This window comes from Onychomys torridus, chromosome 22 (assembly GCF_903995425.1).
Source record: "Onychomys torridus chromosome 22, mOncTor1.1, whole genome shotgun sequence".
Taxonomy (NCBI): Eukaryota; Metazoa; Chordata; class Mammalia; order Rodentia; family Cricetidae; genus Onychomys; species Onychomys torridus.
The window spans coordinates 37,512,505-37,534,878 of record NC_050464.1 but is presented as its reverse complement, the minus strand read 5'-3'; the positions used below and the strand labels follow the sequence as shown (position 1 = coordinate 37,534,878).

Here is a 22,374-nt window from a genome sequence, read left to right as displayed (position 1 = left end):
GCCTGTGTGACAGCACTGATTCAGGCTCTGTCACCATCTACAGCAGCTCTGCAGGTCGGGACTGTGTGTGAGGGTGCACATATTCTACTTCTGTGTACACACACAGTAGTCACAGGCCCCGTGTGCTGACTGGACACTGTCAGAGCACAGCTACAGGACTATAAAGAGAGGTCACTGAGTCCTCCCCTCACTCAGGATGAAACTGCTTCTGCTGGTCACTCTGCTCACAGGTAGGACCCTTGTCCCCTCTGAGTGCCCCCATCTCCCTTGTCTTCAATGCACAGCTGGCTGGTCACCGCTGAAGTTCTGGTTTGGGGTTCCCATTACAGCCTAATAGCCTGTGGGTTGGGGTTCCCTGTTCACTCCATGTCCACAACAGCCAGCACCTTTACCCTCTATGTCCACTCAGATGACTCGTTAGGACAGTCCACTACAGTCACCTACACAAGCAATGAAGCCCCTCTGCCTCTGTCATATCGCCCTGGCACCCATTTCCTTGGGCCCAGGGTGCCCTCCCAATGTGATTGTTTTTTCATTTTAAAAAATATTGACTTTTCCTTTATGTACATGAGCACTTTGCCTGCACGTGTGTCTGTGAACTGTGTGTGAGCAGTGTCTACAGAGGCCAGAGGAGGCGTCTGTCTGATCCTCCAGAACTGGGGTCTTAGGCAGTAGTGACTGCTGGCCCTGAGCCTGGGTCCCACACAAGCTCAACAAGTGCTCCAGATGGCAGAGCCATCTCTCCAGCTATTATTATTATTATTATTATTATTATTATTATTATTATTATTACAGGATTATATAATTCTGGCTCAGGATGTCCTCCAACTAGCCAAAACTTTCCTCAGCCTTCCAAGTGTTAGGATTACATATAGAAGTATAAAGAGAGAAGTCACTGAGTCCTCCCCTCACTCAGGATGAAACTCCTTCTGCTGGTCACTCTGCTCACAGGAAGGACCCTTGTCCCCTCTGAGCGCCCCGTCTCCCTTGTCTTCAGTGCACAGCCCCACTGGTCACCCCTGAAGCTCTGGTTTAGGGCTGCAAATCTTCTTCTTTTTTTTCTTCTTCAGCGTTTTACATGACAGGGTTTCTTTGAATATTGATGGCTGTTCTGGAATTCACTCTATAGATCATTCTAGCTTCCAACTCAGATATTCACCTGCCTCAGCCCTAGAGTGCTGGGATTACACAGTGTGTGTTCCACTGTATCTGGCTTCTCCTTTAATGGTGACCTGTATCCCACTGCAGACTGAATCCTGGCTTATTTACCTGCTCCTCAGTGATGGACAGTTTGTTATGTCAAATGCTGACATTGCAATGATGATCTGACCATTATCCTTGTCTATGAGCTGTGCATGGCCATACAACACATTCCTTCTCATTCTTCCAGTGTAAAACAATGAGCATGTGTTGGCTGCTTCTCTGTCTCAAGGTCTCAGCTGGAACTGTGATGAATCCCACTGCTGGCTAAGGCTGGGGTTTCACCTAGGCTTGTGTAGGGGTGGGGCAGTTTTCAAACTCAAGAGATGGTTGGGTTGTTGGGTTATTGAACTAAGAGGTCAGATTGTCCCTGGCTGCTGACTGGAGAGTGTTCACAGCTCCTGAACCCAGGGAGCACAGGGCAGCTCACAGTGTGGTGGCTGTCTGTCCTGACAGTGAGAAATGAGAAGACAAGCAAGGCAAAAGGCAATGTCTATAGAACTTAGTCCTCATGAGTCTGTCTAGCCTGGTGTTCTTTTATAATGTTACCACTTGGGAGGCTGAGGCCAGAGGGTTCCTACAGAGTTTAAGGCTAGCCTGGGTGACAGGACAACTCCCTATCTCTAATAGATAGACAACTTCCCATGCAAGCCAGATGACTTCAGTTTGCTCTACTCTGGTGGTATTGTGTTCCCCACAATATTGTGCACCCTAATAAATTTATCTGGGGTCAGAGAACAGACAGCCACTAGAACAGAGCCAGAAATGGTGGCTAGAAAATGGTTTAGAGCAAGTCATAGCAGAAGTTGGGCGGTGGTGGTGCACGCCTTTAATCCCAGCACTTGGGAGGCAGAGCTAGCAGGATCTCTGAGTTCAAGGACACTTTAGAAACATCTAGGCAAGATGACACACACCTTTAATCCCAGAAATCCAGCCTTTAATCCTAGGGAGTGACCGCAGAAAGTAGAAAGATTTATAAGGTGTGAAAACCAGGCACCAGAGTTAGTTAAGCATTTGGCTGGTTATGCCTTTAGGCTTTGGAGCAGCACAGTTCAGCTGAGATTCATTCTGGATGAGGACTCAGAGGCTTCCAGTCTGAGGAAACAAGATCAGCTGAGGAACTGGCGAGTTGAGGTAGCTGTGGCTTGTTCTGCTTCTCTGACCTTCCAGCATTTACCGCAATAACTGGCCTCAGGTTTGTTCTTATTAATAAGACCTGTTAAGATTCATACTACACTCTACAATACCTACATAGTAGAGAGAGACAACCATCTCCCTAAAGCCTTCTTCTGGTCTCCTCCTGTGTAGCATGACATTCATGAGTGTTAACAAGTACATGCCTGTGAACCCGTGTGCAGGCAAGCACACGCCTGCACACACACACACACACACACACACACACACACACACACACACTCTGCTCTATTTACTGCTTTTCTGATGCAGAAGCTGGTAGGAGTCAGGAAGAAACTAGCAGGCAGGCATCAGAATTTAGTGAAGCAAAGTGGGATTGATGGAGTGTGCTGTGCATTCTTGTAGCAGGCGCCACCGCACACAGACAGCATCAGCTGTCGGGGTCTGAGGCAGTTCAACAATGTGATAAAGTGCATCATCCCTGGGACTGTATACATGGAGGGATATGATGACTATGGCTGTTACTGTGACTTTGGGGGCTCAGACACTCTGGTGGATGAGTTAGACATGTGAGTGACCCATCTGGTGGAGACTGGAGAATCTGGATTGGCAGGGACAGGACACAAGCAGAACATCTCATGAGGCACAAGTAGGAGACATGCAAATTCACCAGACACAATATATTTCGTTTGGTTTCTTTATTATTTGTTTGTTTGTTTCCAGACAGAGGTTCTCTTGTAGGCTTAGGTTTCCTGGAATTCCTTCTGGAGACCATGCTGGATCTGAACTCAGAGATCCATCTGTATCTGCATACCAAGTACTCGGATTAATGGTAGACACCACCACACTCCACAGAGTTGCTTTCAATAAATATATGCTTAATAGAAAACCACAGATTCTGAAGCCTCAGAACCATTTCTTCTGGAACATCAAGTTTAAGTCATCCTGACATGTTTGAGAAAGACTGCAGGTGAGAACTGATGTCCTGTGGGTCCATCTCCTCCCTCAGCTGCTCCTTCCTCTCTCCAGGTGCTGCCAGACTCGTGACAACTGCTATGGTCAGGTCGAGAAGATGGAAAACTGCAAACCCCTCATAGACAACCCCTACACCAGCTGCTACTCATACTCCTGCTCTGGAAATGAGGTCACCTGCCGTGGTAGGTTTACCCTCTGGGACCCTTGGATTCTGCTTGTCCCTCATGGGTTTGGAAGGGGCAGGTAAGCAACAAGGGCAGTCCCCATTTAGCCGTCATTTTCTTTGTCTCATTTGACCTCACAACTACCTCAGCAGGTAGATACTAAAGTAGAGATGATGTCACTGATGAGGAAGATGAGGAAGGCAGGGTCACTTGGCCATGGCCACCTAGTTTAGAACTGATGACATTTGTTTCTGGAACATAGATATATATCATTCCAAATCCTCTTTTTAAAAACATTTCAAGATTTTATTTATTTCTGGGGAGGCATTTCTGTGCCACTACACAGGTGTGCAGGTCTGAGAACAACTTGCCAAAATCTGTTCTTTCAACCACGTGAGTCCTGGGGATGGAACTCGGGTTCAGACTTGACAGCAAGTGTCTTTATTCCCCGAGCCATCTTCCCTGCCCAAAGTCCCCCCTATTAGCTGCTGTGTTCTACTGATTGCATATTGTCTAAACGATGGAGAGCTGCGTCATTGGCTGTAAGTCAGATATTGGACTAAACACCTATGCACGGCAAAATATATCATTCTCATTTCATAGGTGAGAATTCAGAGGGCTGGGAATATAGATCAGTTGTTAGATAGATGGCTTGCCTAGCATGCACAGAACCCTCTTTCACCTCAACAACCCGTACATTGAGTGTGGTGGTGCACACCTGCAATCCAGCACTTGATAGAGACAAGAGGATTGTCTTCAATTATATAATTTTATAAGTGGTAATTAATATTTGTAGGTTTTTTGGCTTTTTTTTGAGACAGGGTTTCTCCATGTAGCTCTGAAGATGGTCCTGGAACTTGCTTTGTAGACTAGGCTGACCTCCAAGTCAGAGAGATCCACCTTCCTCTGCCTCCCAAGTGCTGGGATTCAATGTGTGCACCACCATTGCCTGGATGACAATTGTAGTGTTTAAAGTTTTATCATTAAACATACTTGTTTATTTTTATGAATAGGCATGAGCTGGCATCTCGTGTCTACTTCAGTCACTCTCCACTGTGTCTTTAGAGCCTGGGTCTCTCTCTCTCTCACTAAACATGACACTCACCTTTAGGTAGCCTGACTGACCAACAAATTTTGGGAATCTGTGCCTCCCACTTCCCAATAGAGTTACAGAGCCCCAAGCACACCTTGCCTTTTACATGGGCTCTGGGCATCCTAGGTCAGGCCCTCATGATTGTATGTCAACCACTTTACCAACTGTGCCATCTCCCCCGACCACAACAACTAATGTTCTTTTTTCTTTTCTTTTTTTGGCTTTTCGAGACAGAGTTTTTCTGTGTAGCTTTGTGCTTTTCCTAGGACTCACTTATTAGCCCAGGCTGGCCTCGAACTCACAGAGATCCGCCTGGCTCTGCCTCCCGAGTGCTGGGATTAAAGGTGTGCACCACCACCGCCTGGCAAATGTTCTTATTATAAGTGTGTTCCAGCAATTTGGGCAACCCAATGGACTTTTGTGTACTTTGTCTCTCAGCCCAAAGCTGCATCAATGGGAGCGTCATGGGTTCCTTTTGGCTACAGATCATAGGAAGCAGGGTCATGAGGTCCACTCAGCTTCCTTTCTTGTTTCTCTCCAGACAAAAACAACCCCTGTGAGGCCTTCATCTTCAACTGTGACCGTGAGGCTGCCATCTGCTTCTCCAAGGCTCCATACAACAAGGAGGTGTTAGACCTCAGTTATCACCTCAGTGACTGCCTACACCATCCCTGTGTGCCTGGTTGTGGTTGCTACTCACTGCCCCCTCTAATAAAGCACCTATGGAAAGAACCCAGCTTTGGCGATTGTATTTTCTGTCTACCGAACATGACTAGACCCTCAGAGAACATCATCCTGTCTATTCCTGGAAACTGAAGGTTAATGGGAAAGATGTTTCTGGGAATCAAACACCTTGAAGAGTGAGTGGGTGATGATTCCAGCCATGCCTTTCATCCCAGCATTCTCGGATGCAGAAGCAGAGGCAGAGGTAGGCAGGTCTCTTGAGTTCTTGGCAACCCTGATCTAAAAGCAAGTTCCAGGACATCCAGGACTGTTAAAGAAACCCTGTCTCAAAAAACTACAAAAAAAAAATCAAAATCAAAATAAACAAGAACCCAGCCTGAGATACATAGGAGGGTAGAGGGGAAGAGAGGGGAAGAGAGGGGAAGAGAGGGGAAGAGAGGGGAAGAGAGGGGAAGAGAGGGGAAGAGAGTGGAGAGATGAGGAAGGAAAATGGGAAGAAGGGGAGGGAGAGTAGGAAAAAAAGACAAAGAGGTAGGAGGGGAAAGAAGAGAGAAAGATTCAGTGTCACATGAGCACTAAAGGAAACATCTTGCTCTAAAAATTCTGGACTCACTGGGTGGTCTCCATGTACGCCTTTATTCCCTCCCTGCACTGGAGATGTAGAGATAGGCAGATCTTTGCAAGTTGGAGGCCAGCCAGGTCTATATAGAGCCAGTTCCAGGACAGACTCCAGAATTACAGAAAACCCTGTCTCAAAAAAAGAACTTGCCACCCCCCCCCCCCCAAAAAAAAAAGAACTGGACTGAAACGCTTGTGCTGTGCTCTAAGCATAAACTGGATAGAGGGCTGGAGAGATGGCTCAGAGGTTAAGAGCACTGGCTGCTCTCCAGAGGTCTGGCCAGCATGCATACACATGCAGAACCTATAATAAATAAATGAACAAACAAACAAACAAATAAATCTTGGGTTGGGTGGGGGGAAACAGAGTTGGATATAGGAAAACACACTGGACTGACCATAAATGACCTGAAGACAGGTTTATATCCTGGAGGACTTCCAGTCTTCACTGTGCCTAAACACACACCACAGGATAATTGTCCCAGTAAAACGTACATTAGTTTAACTTTTTGAACAAAGAAAACAGAACACATCCTCTTCTCTAACTTTCTCCATCATGAGACTCCTTGGTCAAACTGGCTTAGGAATAAGATCTCTCATTGGCTAGTTTAAGGCTCCATGTTTGTCAGTGAACAGCTGCCCAGTCCTCTGCCTTTCTAACCCCAACCCCATCCCCACTGGAGTCCTAAAGCTCAGGCCTTGACCCTCCTAAGGTCAGGCCTGGTGAGCAACAGGTGCAGCCTGAGCTGCCTGTGCAGGGGCAGTGACTGGTAGGTAGTTTTTGGTAGTTTCTGTGTAGAGTCCCGCTGGAAGGGTAGGGGGATCTTGAGCAAGGAGACGTCTCAACTCTACCTACCCCATACATGGTTTTTATCCAGGTACTAGGTGAGAAGTAGGGAAAAGGAGGTGCTGGGGTGACAAGTTAGAGGGAACATGAGAGATGGCCAAACCCAGAGGCCAGAGGGCACTGGGCCAACAGACATTGTTCCCCAGCCATCATATGGTGGCTGGGTATTGAACTCCTGGTCCTCAGCAAGATCAGAAAGTGCTCTCAAGAGCTGAGCAGGAGTATTATACAAAGAAACCCTGTCTCAAAAGAAAAAATGAGAAGAAGCCAGTATGAGATAATCAGGGGTGAGAGGGGACTGAAAAGGGAAGGAGAGCGGGGAGCTGAGGCAGGGAAAGGTACAGGAAAGGGGGGAGGGGTGTTGAGGAATGTTATTTGAAGATGTGTTACATTTGTTTATGCTGTGGAACATTTGTTTTAATGATGCAAAGATGTGTTGCATTCTTTTTTATGTTTTTTTATTTAAACATTTTATTTTTATTTACAATTTTTAAAATTAATTTAATATACCAACCACAGGTCTACCTCTCATCCCTCCTCCTGCTCTCCCTCACCCCACATGCTCCCCTCACTGACCCTTCTTCCCCTGCTCCAAAAGTGTAAGGCTTCCCAAGTGGGGTCAAAACCTGGTACATTCAATTGAGGAAGGGTCAAGCCACTACCCTCCTGTATCAAGGCTGCACAAGTTGTCCCACCATAGGGAATGGGCTCCAATAGCCAGCTCATGCACCAGGGACAGATCCTAATCCTACTGCCAGGGGCCCCTCAAACAGACCAAACTACACAGCTCCTGTATGCAGAGGCCTAGTCCAGTCCCATGCAGGTTCCACAGCTGTCAGTCTAAAGTCTGTGAGTTCCTACCAGCTTGGTTCAGTTATCTCTGTAGATTCCCCATCATGTTCTTGACCCCTTTTGCTCATAGAATCCCTCCTCCCTCTCTTTGACTGGACTCCAGAAGCTTGGCCTGGTGCTTAGCTGTGGATCTCTGCATCTGCTTCCAGCCTGTGATCTTACTGTGCTTAGTGCTCTGCATTGTGTTGTATTCTTTTATGTTGTATTTGTTTAACACTGTGAAGCTGTGTTCCTGGGCCTGGCTAAAATACTCGAGGGTCTAACACATAGCTGAATGGCCATTAGTGAGGCAGGAGAAAGGACAGGCGGGGCTGACTGGCAGAGAGAATAAATAGAGGAGAAATCTGGTTGGGGTGAGAAGGAGGAGAAGGAACAAGAGAACATGGAGAGGAGGATGCTAGGGGCCAGGCACGGAACATGTGTGAAAGTAAGATACACAGACGTAAGCAAAGGAAAAAGTCCAGATGCAGAAGGTAGATGGGATAATTTAAGTTAAGGAAAGCTGGCTACAAATAAGCTGAGCTAAGGCTGGGCATGTATCAGTAACAGTAAGTCTTTGTGTGTATTATTCATAAGGAGCTGAGTGTTTGGCCCCCCAAAGAGCAAAGGGCCAAAACAGTAAAAGAGTAAACACCAAGAACAACATTTTGGGGTACCAACATGGGCTGTATTGACATAGGGCCTGAGAAAGCTGTGAATAAATGAAAAAGAGGCCAGGGCTCCTTTAAGGCCAGGGCTCCTTTCTATGGGACAGTGAGCTCTTGAGCAACCAGTCCGTTAAGGAGGAACAATAACTAAATAAAAATACATGCCACAGTGCAAACATTGGCATTTGGCATTCTAGAGCTCTAGAAAGGTTGAATGTAGTTCCCGGTCAGGCGAACCTCTGACATCAGGTCAAGACCTTTAAGCTTGGCTCTCATGAATGGAGAAGAGGGCAGAGTCTGTTGCTAGAGCAGCATAGAGATCCAAGCCTCACTACTTAGCAATTTTTTGCTCCTGCAGACTAAAAAGGCTAAAGGAAATACAGTAAAAAGAGATCCAGATGTAAAACCTCTAAACACTTCCAGTGTATTTAGTAATGTGTATAGATTTAAGAAAAGAAAAATGGTATATCCATAGAAAGAAAATGAAGAGTTTAAAAATAAAACCTTGGGCCTGGTGGTGGTGGTGAGGCACGTCTTTAATCCCAGCACTCGGGAGGCAGAGGCAGGTGAATCTCTGTGAGTTTGAAGCCAGCCTAGCCTACAAAGTGAATTCCAAGATAAGCTCCAAAAGCTACACACAGAAACCCTGTCTCCAAAAGTCAATTAAAAAAAGAAATAAAGTTGGTAGTTAATCGATAATGAAAATTGCAGCCACATTAGGTGTGTTCTCAAGGTCAAATAGGTATATTTTAGACATATGATTTTCAAACACTTTAAAGATGTACAGAATATGGCATTTAAGATGTTTAACTCCCTAAGGTTTTTCATGACAATGAGACACAATCTGCTCCTGGCAGCACTAATTTACTTCAGAGAAAATGATGGGCATCAAAGAAGCTACATAGGAGTTTGCCTTCACAGTGGCAAAGCTAGCCATTTGGACAAGAAATTGCTTTTGCCTTGACTGCTTGACTATATGCTGTATAAACTGGACATGCAGGACCCACAGGAAAGTGACTGCTGAACTTTGCCAAAAGAAGGCGGGATGGTCCTTCAGGGTTCTGTCAGATATTCTGGACCTGTAGCCTGAAGATGGATGCACAAACATTGGAAAGGACCAGAAAACACAGTAACAGGTTCCTCTGTCTTCTCTTAGAGATCTGGCCTCAATTTCAGTTTCTTTAGACTTGAGCAAGCAGTTTCTGGGAGGGCCATGAACAAAAGACATAGTCCTTGCAGTAGCTCCCTTTCTGCATGTACTCTGACTGCTCAAGGTTCCTTCAACTGTTTACTGTCTGCGACCCCTCACCAACTTAGAGCTATGTGCATGGGTCAGTGTGAAAGCCTGGGCCACTGAGTCTGCCCCCACAGTCAGTAAGTGCTAGGCCAGCCACCCTCCATGGCAGCTCAAGGACAGAACCTGGGACTTGTCCAGGCCTGGAAGAGAAGGAAAGAGAGGCATACCATGGGCCACCTGCCTCCATAGCCCTCTTGCTATCAGGTCTGCAGCTTGGGTGCAGATGGTCTTGGTCTGCAGGAGAGGCCTGCAGCCAGCCAGTGGCTCTCACAGAGGGTGTAGGTGCACACTCTTGGTACAGATGGGCAGAGACAGCAGCCATGGGCAGGGCAATGAGGAGCTGACTGCCTGAAACTGCCAAGCTGTTCCAATGGTGAACAGAGACTCTGATCTTAATTGTTAATTAGTATAGTCAGAGGGGTTAGCAAAATCTTTTTTTTCCAGGAACACTGGTAGCCAAGGACACATTCTGTCCTAAATCCACTCCCTTCCTTCCTAAGCCAAGTTCTTCTCCACTGTGATAATTCAAGGTCTCTTCTCCTGGCCAGTAGCTTCCCTCCTTAACCCTTCTCTGTCCTGATACTACTTGAAAAGAAATGTTGAATTACCAGCCTGCATACTTTGAAAAGCTTTGACTTTAGAACAAATGCCAAAGGCATATCATGTTTGGGAAAAATTATGCTTTTGCTTCCACAGGAGAAGAAAAATTTACATGGATTTTGGCCATGTCTTGAAAAACAAAACAAAAACAACAAACAACAAAAAACAAACAAACAAGTCTTTCTGCTCTGTGGGTATAGATGAAAATGTGGTCTCATGTATGTTTGGTTTTGAATGTCTGAGTTTGTGTGTCCTCTGTGTTAAGGAATAAAAGTTAATACTAGTCATCCAAATATGAGTTTAAAGCATAAACTGTTAACTCTTAATAAATTATAAGCTAATAAAAGAAGAAAAAACCAGAACCTTGGAGAGGTGATTTGACTAATGTATCTACAGGATAACAAATGGCCTGGTTATTGTTGCCAAACTTAGAGACGTTTCAAGATTAGGCCTAGATTTGTTTGGCTCAGATATATATTTAATAGGTAATGGTTTTCAAACCCATCTAAGATCTGATGAATATGACATTTAAGTTATTTGATAAAAACAGAGACTCCCACCTCCTAGCAATGACTTCCAAGGTCTCCACAGAAGATATGGAACAACCACATGAAGATGCCATCTAAACCCCTGGGCAAGATGCCTTGACTCAACCCCTGCTGCCAGGGATCCGGCCCAGAACAGACAAATGAGACACTGACAGATAAGATCAGTCTTCCCCACTTACTCCTCCGCAGGGAAACTTTCATGTTATGGGCCTGGCAGCCAAGACTGATGCTGTCCTGACACCTGTTCTGCCAATGCTTTGAAGACTACAGAAGCCTGGGATGATGGCGGTCTGGGTAATGGGTAGTATCTGTCATTTTTTATTAGATGTGCAAGTCTGCACTCAGATAAAATTGATCTTTCTCAGATCTCTGATGGCATTGATGACTGGCCTCGCTATAGCTTTATCAGCTCAGCAACATCAGACAACTAGAGTCTTCCATAAGGTTGCAGCCACCTCATTAATTAATCGATCAATGCATTAATTAATTAAAGCTACTAAGCCCTTTTTTTATAAAAAAAAAAAAAGAGATACAAACAAACAGGTTCTCAATATTGACTTACAGATGCTTTTCATTGGGCCAAAGACATTTCAGTCCAATCTATACATGGCTGCCTATACAGAAGATAATGTACGTGCTTTTTAACTCAAATCTGTAGCCTTTGCTAGGATTCAAACATGTGAATCTACTTCTGCTTTTTTTACAGATACCCGTTACCTGTTTTTTCTACAGTATGGATTTCAATGCAAATTGATAGAACATTTGAAACTTTTATGTCTTTTCATAAAATGGATATTGACATAAACTTCAAAAAATTGGGAAAGTCATACAACTTGGATCCACTTCTCATAGGTCAAAAGGATTCCAGATAAATACAGGTTATGTCTTCCCTATTTGTCTATTTCTGAGGATGATATTTTTCTCTCTCCTGCACTTGGGACTCACCCCCTTCTTCAGTTACTGAGACGGTGAGTTTGAAGCTCCAAACAAATCATAAATTCTAACTCCTGTTTCTAGTTTGTATCTGTCTCAACAGGTTTCCGCTTGGCTGACAGATACATTCAAGCATCAGTTGCTGATGACAACCTACTTCAAATGACTATGAGCCTTGAACTTGCTGAAATCTGGTCTGGACCAATCCAGCCGATATAAATGCCACCTCTTCAGCTGGTCAATAAACCAGATGCTTCCACATTACCTCCTTGCATATGACTAACATTCTGGCTCTCCAGGGTCCTGACAACAATGTCCCAGTGTCAGCAGGAAGTAATTACAGAAGAGAAAATGTCGCCCTTGTTTTCCCCCTGGAGTGTTAGATCCAAAGGGAACCTGAGATAAAGTAATAACTGGTTTCCATTCTCATTTCCAAGTTCCCTCAGGATAAGGAACTCTGTCAGCCATCACAGGGCTTTTGGCCCTTCTGCTTCTGCTAATTACTGTTGGCTCTTATGTCACTGATGTCTTAACTAAATGATGATTCCTGTCTGGGTACCACTAAACTGAGGATGCTAGAATCCCAGTATCAGTCCCTGAACCAAACCCATGACACACTCTCACATGGCAACAACTGAATAAGGGGAGGCTCACTTTGCCATTGATAATGGGAAAACTCTTACGTCCTGATCCAATTAGTCTCCAAAATAATCTAATACCATGGTGATAAGGTTTTTTTTTTTTTTTTTTTTTTTTTTTTACCAAAAAGGAACATCTCCAACATTAGAGATGATACACTACTCAAAGGGGGAATGAATGAAGGGGCCAGGCAGACACCATAACAGGCTGCTCAGTCTTCTCTCAGAGATCAGGCCTCAATTTCAGTTTCCTGAGACTTGAGCAAGCAGTTTCTGGTAGGGCCATGAACAAAAGACATAGTCCTTGCAGTAGCTCCCTTTCTGCACATACTGTGACTGCTCAGGGTTCAGCCAGTTGTTTACTGTCTGGGACCCTTCACCAACTTAGAGCTACGTACATGAGTCAAGGACAGAGCTTGGGCCACTGAGTCAGTCCCTACAGTTAGTACTTGCTAGGCCAGCCAGCCTCCATCCATGGTAGCTCAAATACAAAGCCTGGGACTTGTCCAAGTCTGCCCCAAACTAGATAACTGTAACCCCCAACTGACCCTAGCCATTTAAAAATTACTAACATGATTGCCAATCACATAAACCAATCTTGAATCTCTTCCTATGTAGTCTGTAGGTCCCAAACCCCCTTCTTTAAAAATCCTGCCCCATTGCTACTCAGGGTCTCTCCTGCTCTGCTGCTGTGTCAGAAGGACAGAGAGTCCTACATTTACTCAAAATAAAGAGACTGTTTGCTTTTGCATAGGATTTGGTCCTTTGGTGGTCTTTAGGGGACTCTGGGTACAACAGTTGCAGAGGAACTTTAAGTGGCTGTCTAGGCAGTCAGATGTCTCTGTTATTTCTAGAGTTTTGGAAATTGCTTTCATTTTTATAAATATTTTTATTTTATAATTAATTTAATTTTACATATCAGCCACAGGTTCCCCTGTCCACCCTCCTCCCACCCCCAGCCTTTCTTCTCAATCCATCCTCCATCCCCATATCCTCCAAGGCAAGGTCTCCTCTGGGGAGTCAGCCCAGCCTGGTAGATTCAGTTGAGGCAGGTCCATTCCCATCCTCCCTGCATCAAGGCTGAGCAAAGTGTCTTAGCATAGGTCCTAGGTTCCAAAAAGCCAGCACATGCACCAAGGACAGGTCCCAGCCCCACTGCCTGGGGGTCTCCTAAACAGTTCAAGCTCATCAACTGTCTTACTTATCCAGAGGGCCTATACCAGTTCCACGGGAGCTCCTCAGCTGTTGGTTCTTAGTTCATGTGTTTCTGCTCATTTGGCTATTTGTCACTGTGTTTTTTCCAATCATGGTCTCGATATCTTCTTGCCGGTTGGACTCCTGGGGCTCCACCTGGGGCTTGGTTGTGGATCTCTGCATCTGCTTCCATCAGTTTCTGGATGAGAGTTCTATCATGATAGTTCAGGTGTTCGGCCATCCGATCACCAGAGTAGGTCAGCTCAGGAATTCTCTCAACCATTGCCAGTAGTCTACAGTGGAGGTATCTTCGTGGATTTCTGGGGACCTCTCTAGCACTCTGCTTCTTCCTATTTCCATGGGTCTTCATTTATCATGGTATCTCTTTCCCTGTTTTCTCACTCTGTTCCTGATCCAGCCGGACCTCTTGCTTCCCTAATCTCTTTCCCCCCAACCCTTGCCCTCCATGCACTTCCTGTTTACTCAGGTAATACATCCTTCTGGGGTCTTAGATGGAGTTGAAGACTGGACAGTTATAGTTGCAGTTTTCCTTAGTTATGATAGAAAGTAAATTAGGTATAGAACTTTGGAGTAACTAAGATGGCATGGATGGTGGAGTGTTTTCTCTGAATTTGCTAAATACGAATGGACTGAACATTGGTTTTTTTTTTTGTTTTTTGGTTTTTTGGTTTTTCGAGACAGGGTTTCTCTGTGTAGCTTTGCGCCTTTCCTGGATCTCGCTCGGTAGACCAGGCTGGCCTCAAACTCACAAAGATCCGCCTGCCTCTGCCTCCTGAGTGCTGGGATTACAGGCGTGCGCCACCACCGCCCGGCTTGGACTGAACATTGTAAATGTAATTCTACTTGATAACTGCTTTGTTGCATATAGTTGTACTGTGTTAAACTTAAAACCTTTAATTTTTATTTAGACCAAAGGAGAAACTGTTTTGGAAATTATTGGAAGATGTGTTACATTGGTTTATGCTGTAGAATGTTTGTTTTAATGATGCAAAGATGTGGTGCATTCTTTTATGTTGCATTTGTTTAATTCTGTGAAGCTTTGTTTTTGCCTGTGTAAAACACCTGATGGTCTCACAAAGAGATGAATGGCCAATAGCAAGGCAGGTGAAAGGATAGGAGGGCCTGGCAGGCAGAGAGAATAAATAGAGGACAAATCTGGGAGGAGCAAGAGAACAAGGAGGGGAGGAAGCCAGGGGCTTCCCAGTGACCCAGCCATACAGCCATACAGTCAACCACGAGTAAGTGTGAAAGAAAGATACACAGAAGTAGGAAAGGAAAATGTCCAGAGGCCCAAGGTACATGGGATAATTTAAATTAAGGAAAGTTAGCTAGAAATAAGGCAAGCTAAGGCCAGGCATTTGTAAGTAATAATGTCCCCGTGTGTATTATTTATTTGGGAGCTGAGTAGTGGGTCCCCAAAAGAGCAAAAGAGTAAAAACAAAACAAACAACAGAGAGGAAGGGTGAAGAGAGAAGGAAAGAGAAGGCAGAGAGGCAGGAGGGGAGAGAGAAAGACTCAGTGTCACGTGGGCACTAAAGGAACATCTTGGCCCTAAAGATATTGGACTCAAAACCCTTCTGCTGTGTGCTCATCATAAGAAGTTGGATATAGGAAACTGACTGAGAGTAAAAGACCCAAAGGCAGGTTTAGATCCTGTGACTTTCCAGTCTTCACTGTGCCTAAACACAGGCCACAGGATTATTGTCCCAGTAAAATACACAGCAGCCTAACCTTTTCCAAGAAACAAAACAGACAACATCCTCTTCTCTACCTTTCTCTATCACTCAATTCCACAGGTGAAGCCAGGTTAATCTCTGGTTCCCTGATCAACAGGATTTAGAAATGAGATGTCTCATTGGCTAAAGGCTATGCGGATCTCTCTTTTCCTATAGTGAACAGTTGCTCAGTCCTCGGCCTTTTCACCGCCAACCTCATCCCCACCTGTGACTCAAACTCAGGTCTCGCCCCTCCCAAGGTCAGGCCTGGTGAGCCACAGGTGCAGTTATAGCCGACTGCTCAGGCTCAGTGACTGGTAGTGGCTGTCCAGCGTCCCAATGGAAGGGTAGGGGGATCTTGAGCATGGAGACAACCAACTCAACTCAGCCCTACATAGTTTTTATCCAGAGAAGAGATGAGTAGTGGGGGAAAAAGGAGGTGCTAGGATGCTGTTACAGAGTCCATGGCAGATGGTCAAATGCAGAGGCAAGAGGGCATTGGGCCAGGAGACATTGTTCACCAGCCACCATGTGGTTGCTAAGAATTGAAGCCTGGCCTCAGGAAGAGCAGAAAGTGATCTGAAGTGCTGACCATCTCTCCAGCCCCTGCAATGGTTGGTTGTCAGCTTCACACACTGGGTAGGGAGAGCCTCAGCTGGAGGATTGCCTGTGTCATATTGGCCTGTGGGCACATCTGTTGTGAAGGCATTTGCTGCTGTCTTTCTTTATAATTTTTTTTATACAGTGTTTCTTTGTGTTTCTCTGGCTGTCCTTAAATTCATTCTGAGACCAGGCTAGCCTCAAACTCAGATATTTGCCTGCCTGCATCCTGAATGTTGACATTAAAGGCATGCGCCACCACCACCACCACCACCACCACCACCACTACCACTGCCACCACCACCACCACTATCTGCCTACATTTCCACTTCTTAAATGAAGTTTGTAGGTTAGTAAGATGCAGCCTACAATCCAAGTCTCTTGACATGAGTTTGATTCCTGGAACGCATTTAAAGGAGGAAGGAGAGACCTGACTCCACAGGGTTCTTCTCTGACCTCCACATGTGCACACAAGTGCTCTCTCTGTCTCTCTTTCACACAAACAACCCACATTAATTAATTGGTTAATTAATTAAAGATTGAATTTGTAATTGGATCTAACTCATAGGCTGTGTCATGTTCTTGGGACAGACTTAGCATGTAGTTTATACAGTTAACATGAAGGCTTGTTAGGGACAGCTTCTCCTTCCTGAGACCACACGTCACTATGATCATCCATTACACCCAACTCCAGGAGCAATGTCTAGATCTTCTTATGACTTCAAACTGTCCACGGGGGAGGGACTTGGCACTTTGCCAGTCACTGTACTTGACAGGTTGGGGTGTTGACTTAGCCCTTTCTCTTAGCCTCTGTGACAGCACCGATTCAGGCTCTGTCACCATCTACAGCAGCTCTGCAGGTCGGGACTGTGTGTGAGGGTGCACATATTCTACTTCTGTGTACACACACTGTAGTCACAGGCCTGTGTGCTGACTGGACACTGTCAGAGCACAGCTACAGGACTATAAAGAGAAGTCACTGAGTCTTCCCCTCACTCAGGATGAAACTGCTTCTGCTGGTCACTCTGCTCACAGGAAGGACCCTTGTCCCCTCTGAGTGCCCCCATCTCGCTTGTTTTCATTGCACAGCCCTGCTAGTCACACCTGAAGTTCTGATTTGGGGTTTCCGTTGGGGTCTAATAGCCTCTTGGTTGGGGTTCCCTGCTCACCCCAATGTCCACAACAGCTGGCACCTTTAGTCTCTAGGTCTGAACTCAGATGACTCCTTAGGAAAGTCCACTACAGTCACCTACACAAGCAATGAAGCCCCTTCTACCTCTGCCATATCGCCCTGGCACCCATTTCCTTGGGCCTAAGGTGCCCTCACAATGTGATTTTTTTTAACTTTAAAAAAATGTTGACTTTTACTTTATGTACGTGAGCCCTTTGCCTGCATGTGTGTATCTGAACTGAGTGTGAGCAGTGCCTACAGAGGCCAGAGGAGGGGTCTAATTCTCCAGAACTGGGGTCATAGGCTGTTGTGAGCTGCCTTGTGGATTCTGGCCCTGAGCCTGGGTCCCACACAAGCTCAACAGTGATCCTGACTGCACAACCATCTCTCTAACCCTTATTATTATTTTTTCCCACAGGATTATATAATTCTGGCTCAGGATGTCCTCCAACTCAACCTTCTAGCCAAGACTTACCTCAGCCTCCCAAGGATTAGGATTACACACAGAACTGTAAAGAGAAATCACTTGAGTCCTCCACACACTCAGGATGAAACTCCTTTTGCTGGTCACTCTGCTCACAGGTAGGACCCTTGTCACCTCTGGGCACCACCATCTCCCTTGTATGGCTTAGGGCTGCATTTTTTCCCCAGACATTTTACATGAGAGTGTTTCTTTGAATATCAATGGCTGTTCTGGAATTCACTCTATAGATCATCCTGGCTTTGAACTTGGATATTCACCTGCCTCAGACTCCAGAGTGCTGGGATCACACAGTGTGTGTTCCACTGTAACCTGTCTTCTCTTGTATTTTAATGGTGACCTGTGTCCCATTGCATTCTGAATCCTGGCTTATTTACCTACTCTTCAGCTGTTGATCAGTTTTTTGATCAAATGCTGACATTACAATGATGATCTGACCATTATCCTTGTCTATGAGCTGTGCATGGCCATACAACAGATTCCTCCTAATTCTTCCAGTGTAAAACAATCAGCATGTGTCGGCTGCTGCTCTGTCTCAAGGTCTCAGCTAGAACTGTGATGAATCCCACTGCTGGCTAAGGCTAGGGTTTCTCCTAGGCTTGAGTAGGGTTGGGGCAGCTTTCAAACTCAAGAGATGGTTGGATTGTTGGGTCATTGAAGTAAGAGGTCAGTTTGTCTCTGGCTGCTGACTGGAGAGTGTTCTGAGCTCCTCAACACAGGGACCACAGTGCAGCTCACAGTGTGTTAGCTGTCTGTCCTGACAGTGAGAAATGAGCAGGCAAGCAAGGCAAAAGACAATATCTATAGAACTTAGTCCTGGGGAGTCAGCCCAGCCTGGTACGGTGGTGTTCATTTATAGTACTACCACTTGGGAAGCTGATGCCAGAGGGTTGCTAGAGTTGGAGGCTAGCCTGGGTTACTGGGCCGCTCCCATCTCAAACAAGTAGATCAGATCATGAAGCTGGAAAGCTGCAAATTCCTCATAAACAACCTCTACACCAGCTCCTACTCATATTTGTGCTCTGGGAATGAGGTCACTTGCAGTGGTAGGTTTACCATCTGGGATCCCTTGACTCTGCTTGGCCCTGGGTGGATTTGGAAGGGTCATGGAAGTAACAAGGACAGTTTATTTATTATTTATCAGTCATTTCCTTGTTCTCATTTGACCTCACAAGTCTAATCAGGTAGATATAAAAATATAGATGAGATCACTGATTAGGAAGATGAGGAAGGCAGGGTCACTTGCCCAAGGTCACCCAACTTAGAAGTGATGATATTTGGTTCTGGAACACAGATCTACACTGTCCCAAAGCCTCTGTTTAAAAACATTTCAAGATTTTATGTATTTCTGGGGGAGGCATTTCTGTGCCATAACACAGGTGTGGAGGTCTTAGGACAATGTGTCTGTTCTCTCCTTCGACCATGTGAGTCCTGGGGATGGAACTCGGGTTCAGACTTGGTAGCAAGAGTCTTTATTCCCTGAGCCATCTTGCCTGTCCAAAGCCTCTCCTGTTAGCTGCTGTGATTCCATATTGATTAAACCCCTGAGAGCTGAATCATTGGCTATAAGCCAGGGCAAGCCTATGCAGGGCAAGATTTATCATTCCCATTTTACAGATGAAGATTCAGAGGGCTGGGAATATTGCCCAGCGGGTAGCGGTGCTTGCCTAGTATGACAGAGCCCTGGGTTCTACCTCCAGAACCCATGAATTGAGTGTGGTAGTGCACACCTGTAATCCCAGCCTTTAGGAGGTGGAGGCAGAAGGATTGTCTTAAATCATCCATTTTTTTTTTTTTGAGACAGGGTTTCTCGGTGTAGTTTTGGTGCCTGTCCTGAATCTCACTCTCTAGACCAGTTTGGCCTCGATGTCACAGAGATCCACTTGGCTCTGCTGGGATTAAATGTGAGCACTGCCACCACCACTTGGCTTTAAATCATATAATTTTATAAGTGGTAGCTGATATTTTAGTTTCCTGGGCTTTAGAATTAAATATACATGTTTATATATTTTTAATGTATAGGAATAGGTTGTCATTCCCTGTTTCCTCATTTACTCTCTACCATGTCTTTAGAAGCTGGGTGCTGTGGAACAATCTTTGTACACTAAATATGTATTGTTCTCATGATTAACAAAGAGCTGATTGGCCAATAGCTAAGCAGGATTTTCAGGCAGAGAGAATGCTGGGAAGAAGGAGTTAGAGCAGTCTCAAGAGATGCAGAGAGAAGCAAAATGAATACACCATGTTGAAAGAAGGTACCAATATATGACAGAGGGTAGATTAGTAACATGGATTAATTTAAAATATAAGTGTAAGCTAGTAACAAGCCTGAGCTATTGATGGAACATTTATAATTAATAATAGCTCTTTGTGTGGATATTTGGGGAGCCAGCGGTGCTGATGAAAAACTCCACCTACAGCTGGGTTTCTCAATAAACAGAACACTCACCTTTAGCTAGCCTGACTGACCAACAAATTTTGGGAATCTATGTTCCCCCCATCCCCAACAGAGTCACAGATGCCCCAACCATATCTTCCTTTTTAAAAATATATTTAATTTTATTTTATGTACATTGGCTAGAATGTTTCAGGTCCTCTGGAACTGGAGTTACAGAGAGTTGTGAGCTACCATGTGGGTGCTGAGAATTGAACCAGGTCCTCTGGAAGAGCAGCTAGAGCTCTAAACTGCTGAGGTATTACTCCAGCCCCACATCTTGCTTTTTAAATGAGCTCTGGGCATCCTAGATCAGTCCCTCATGATTGTATGGCAACTGCTTTACCAACTGTGCCATCTCCCCAGCCACAAGAACTAATAGTCTTATTATAAGGGTTCCAGCAATTTGGACAACCCAATGTACTTTCCTGTGCTCTGTCTCTCAACCATGAGTCTGCACTGATGGGAGAGCCACCGGTTTCTTTTGGAAACAAACCATATGGAGCAGGGTGATGGGCTCTAGTCAACTTCCTTTCTTGTTTCTCTCCAGACAAAAACAACCCCTGTGAAGTCTTCATCTGCAACTGTGACCACCAGGCTGCCATCTGCTTCTCCCAGGCTCCATACAACAAGTACTACAAAGGTGATAACTGTTAGATTGTCACCTCAATGACTGCCTACCCTGGTTGTCTTCATTATCCACTGTGCCCTGTAATAAAGAATCTAATGAAAGAACTCAGCTTTGGTGATTGTATTCTCTGTCTACCAGACATAACTAGGTCCTCAGAGAACATCATTCTGTCTAGCTTTGGGGGCTGAAGACTAATGGAAAAGACAATGCCATTAGGGGAGCACCTTGAGGAGTGAGTGATGAGCCTGGCCATGCCGTTCATCCCATCGCTCTGATACAGAGAAGGATAGGCATAGTCAAGCAGATTTCTTGAGTTCAAGGCCAAACTGGACTAAAAAGCAAGTTCCAGGACAGGCAGGACTATTATACAAGCAAACGCTGTCTCAAAAAACAACTACAACAAAAGAACACTCAGCCTGAGATATGTAGGGGGTTAGGGGCAGACAGAAGGGGAAGGGATGATGGGGATAGGAGGTAGGGATGGGGACAGGAAAGAAGTGTAGGGATGGGGTGTGGGGGAAAAGAAAAGACAGGTATGTAGGAGGGAAGAGAAGAGAGAAAGATGCAGTATCACATGGGCACTAAAGGAACATCTTGTCCCCAAAAGTACTGGACTCAAAGCACTTCTGCTGTGTGTGCTCCTCATAAGAAGTTGGATATAGGAAACCAATCTTGACTGAGAGTAAATGACCCGAAGGCAGGATTACATCCTGGTTGCCTTCCAGTCTTCACAGTGCCTAAACAAACACCACGGGATAGTTGTCCCAGTAAAGTGCACAGCAGCCTAACTTTTTACAACAAGAAAAACAGAAGACTTCCTCTCTCTACCTTTGTATAACATGGGACCTGACAGGTAAAGCAAGGTTAAACTCTGGTTACTTTGGCAAAGAAGATTTAGGAATAAGATGTCTCATTGGCTGGTTTAAGGCTATGTGGTTGTCAGTCACTCTTTTCCTTTAGTGAACAACTGCCCAGTCCTCTGCCTTTACACCCCCCCCCCCACCCACACTTGAGTCTCAAATCTCAGGCCTTGTCCCTCCCAAGGTCAGACCTGGTGAACAACAGAGCCTTTTGCACAGGTGCAGTGAGTGGTAGTAGCTGGTAGTGGCTGTCCAGAGTCCTGATGGAAGGGTAGGGGGATCTTGAGCATGGAGAAAACTAACTCAACTCACACCCTACATGGTTTTTATCCAGGGAAGAGGTGAGAAGTGGGGGAAAGGAGGTGCTGGGGTGCTAAGTAGGAGGGAACATGAGAGATGAACAGACATAGAGGCCAGGAGGGCGTTGGGCTAGGAGATACTGTTTGCCAGCCACCATATGGTTCTGAGAATTGAAGTCCAAGCCACACCAAGATTAGAAAGTGCTCTTAAGTGCTGAGACATCTCTCCAGCCCCTGCAATGGTTGGTTGTCAGCTTCACACAATGGTAGGGAACGCCTCAGCTGAAGGATTGCCTGTATCATATTGGCCTGTGGGCACATCTGTTGGGCATTTGCTTTGTTTTGTTCCTTTTTAGTTTTTGGTTTTTCATGAAAGGGATTCTTTGTGTATCTCAGGCAGTCCTGGAATTCACTCTGTAGACCAGGCTGGCCTCCAACTCAGATATTCACCTGCCTTTGCCCTCTGAGTGGTAACATTGAAGGTATTGAAGATGTGCTCCACTACCACCATCATCTGCTACCTTCCCCATTTTTTGTCGGCTAGTAAGATGCAGCCTATGATGCAAGCCTGTAGATCTGAGTTTGATTCCTGGAACCCAATTAAAGGAAGAATGAGATATCTGTCTCCACAGAGTTGTCATCTGACTTCTTATGTGCATGCAAGTGCTCTGTCTCTGTCTCTGACACTCACACAGACAAATTAATTAATTGGTTAATTTAAGTTCAAATTTGAAACTG

The 22,374-nt window shown here is 45.3% G+C and overlaps 1 protein-coding gene across 1 annotated transcript; it reads left to right on the top strand.

Moving 5' to 3' along the window:
• Positions 1-2,509: 2,509 nt before the first annotated feature.
• On the top strand, positions 2,510-20,503 carry LOC118572230 (phospholipase A2, minor isoenzyme-like). Its single transcript, XM_036171668.1, has 5 exons — positions 2,510-2,558; positions 2,759-2,903; positions 3,364-3,491; positions 5,108-5,218; positions 20,397-20,503. Exons 1-5 carry the CDS (start codon positions 2,510-2,512, stop codon positions 20,501-20,503), a joined length of 540 nt encoding a protein of 179 aa, XP_036027561.1.
• The last annotated feature ends 1,871 nt before the right edge of the window (positions 20,504-22,374 follow it).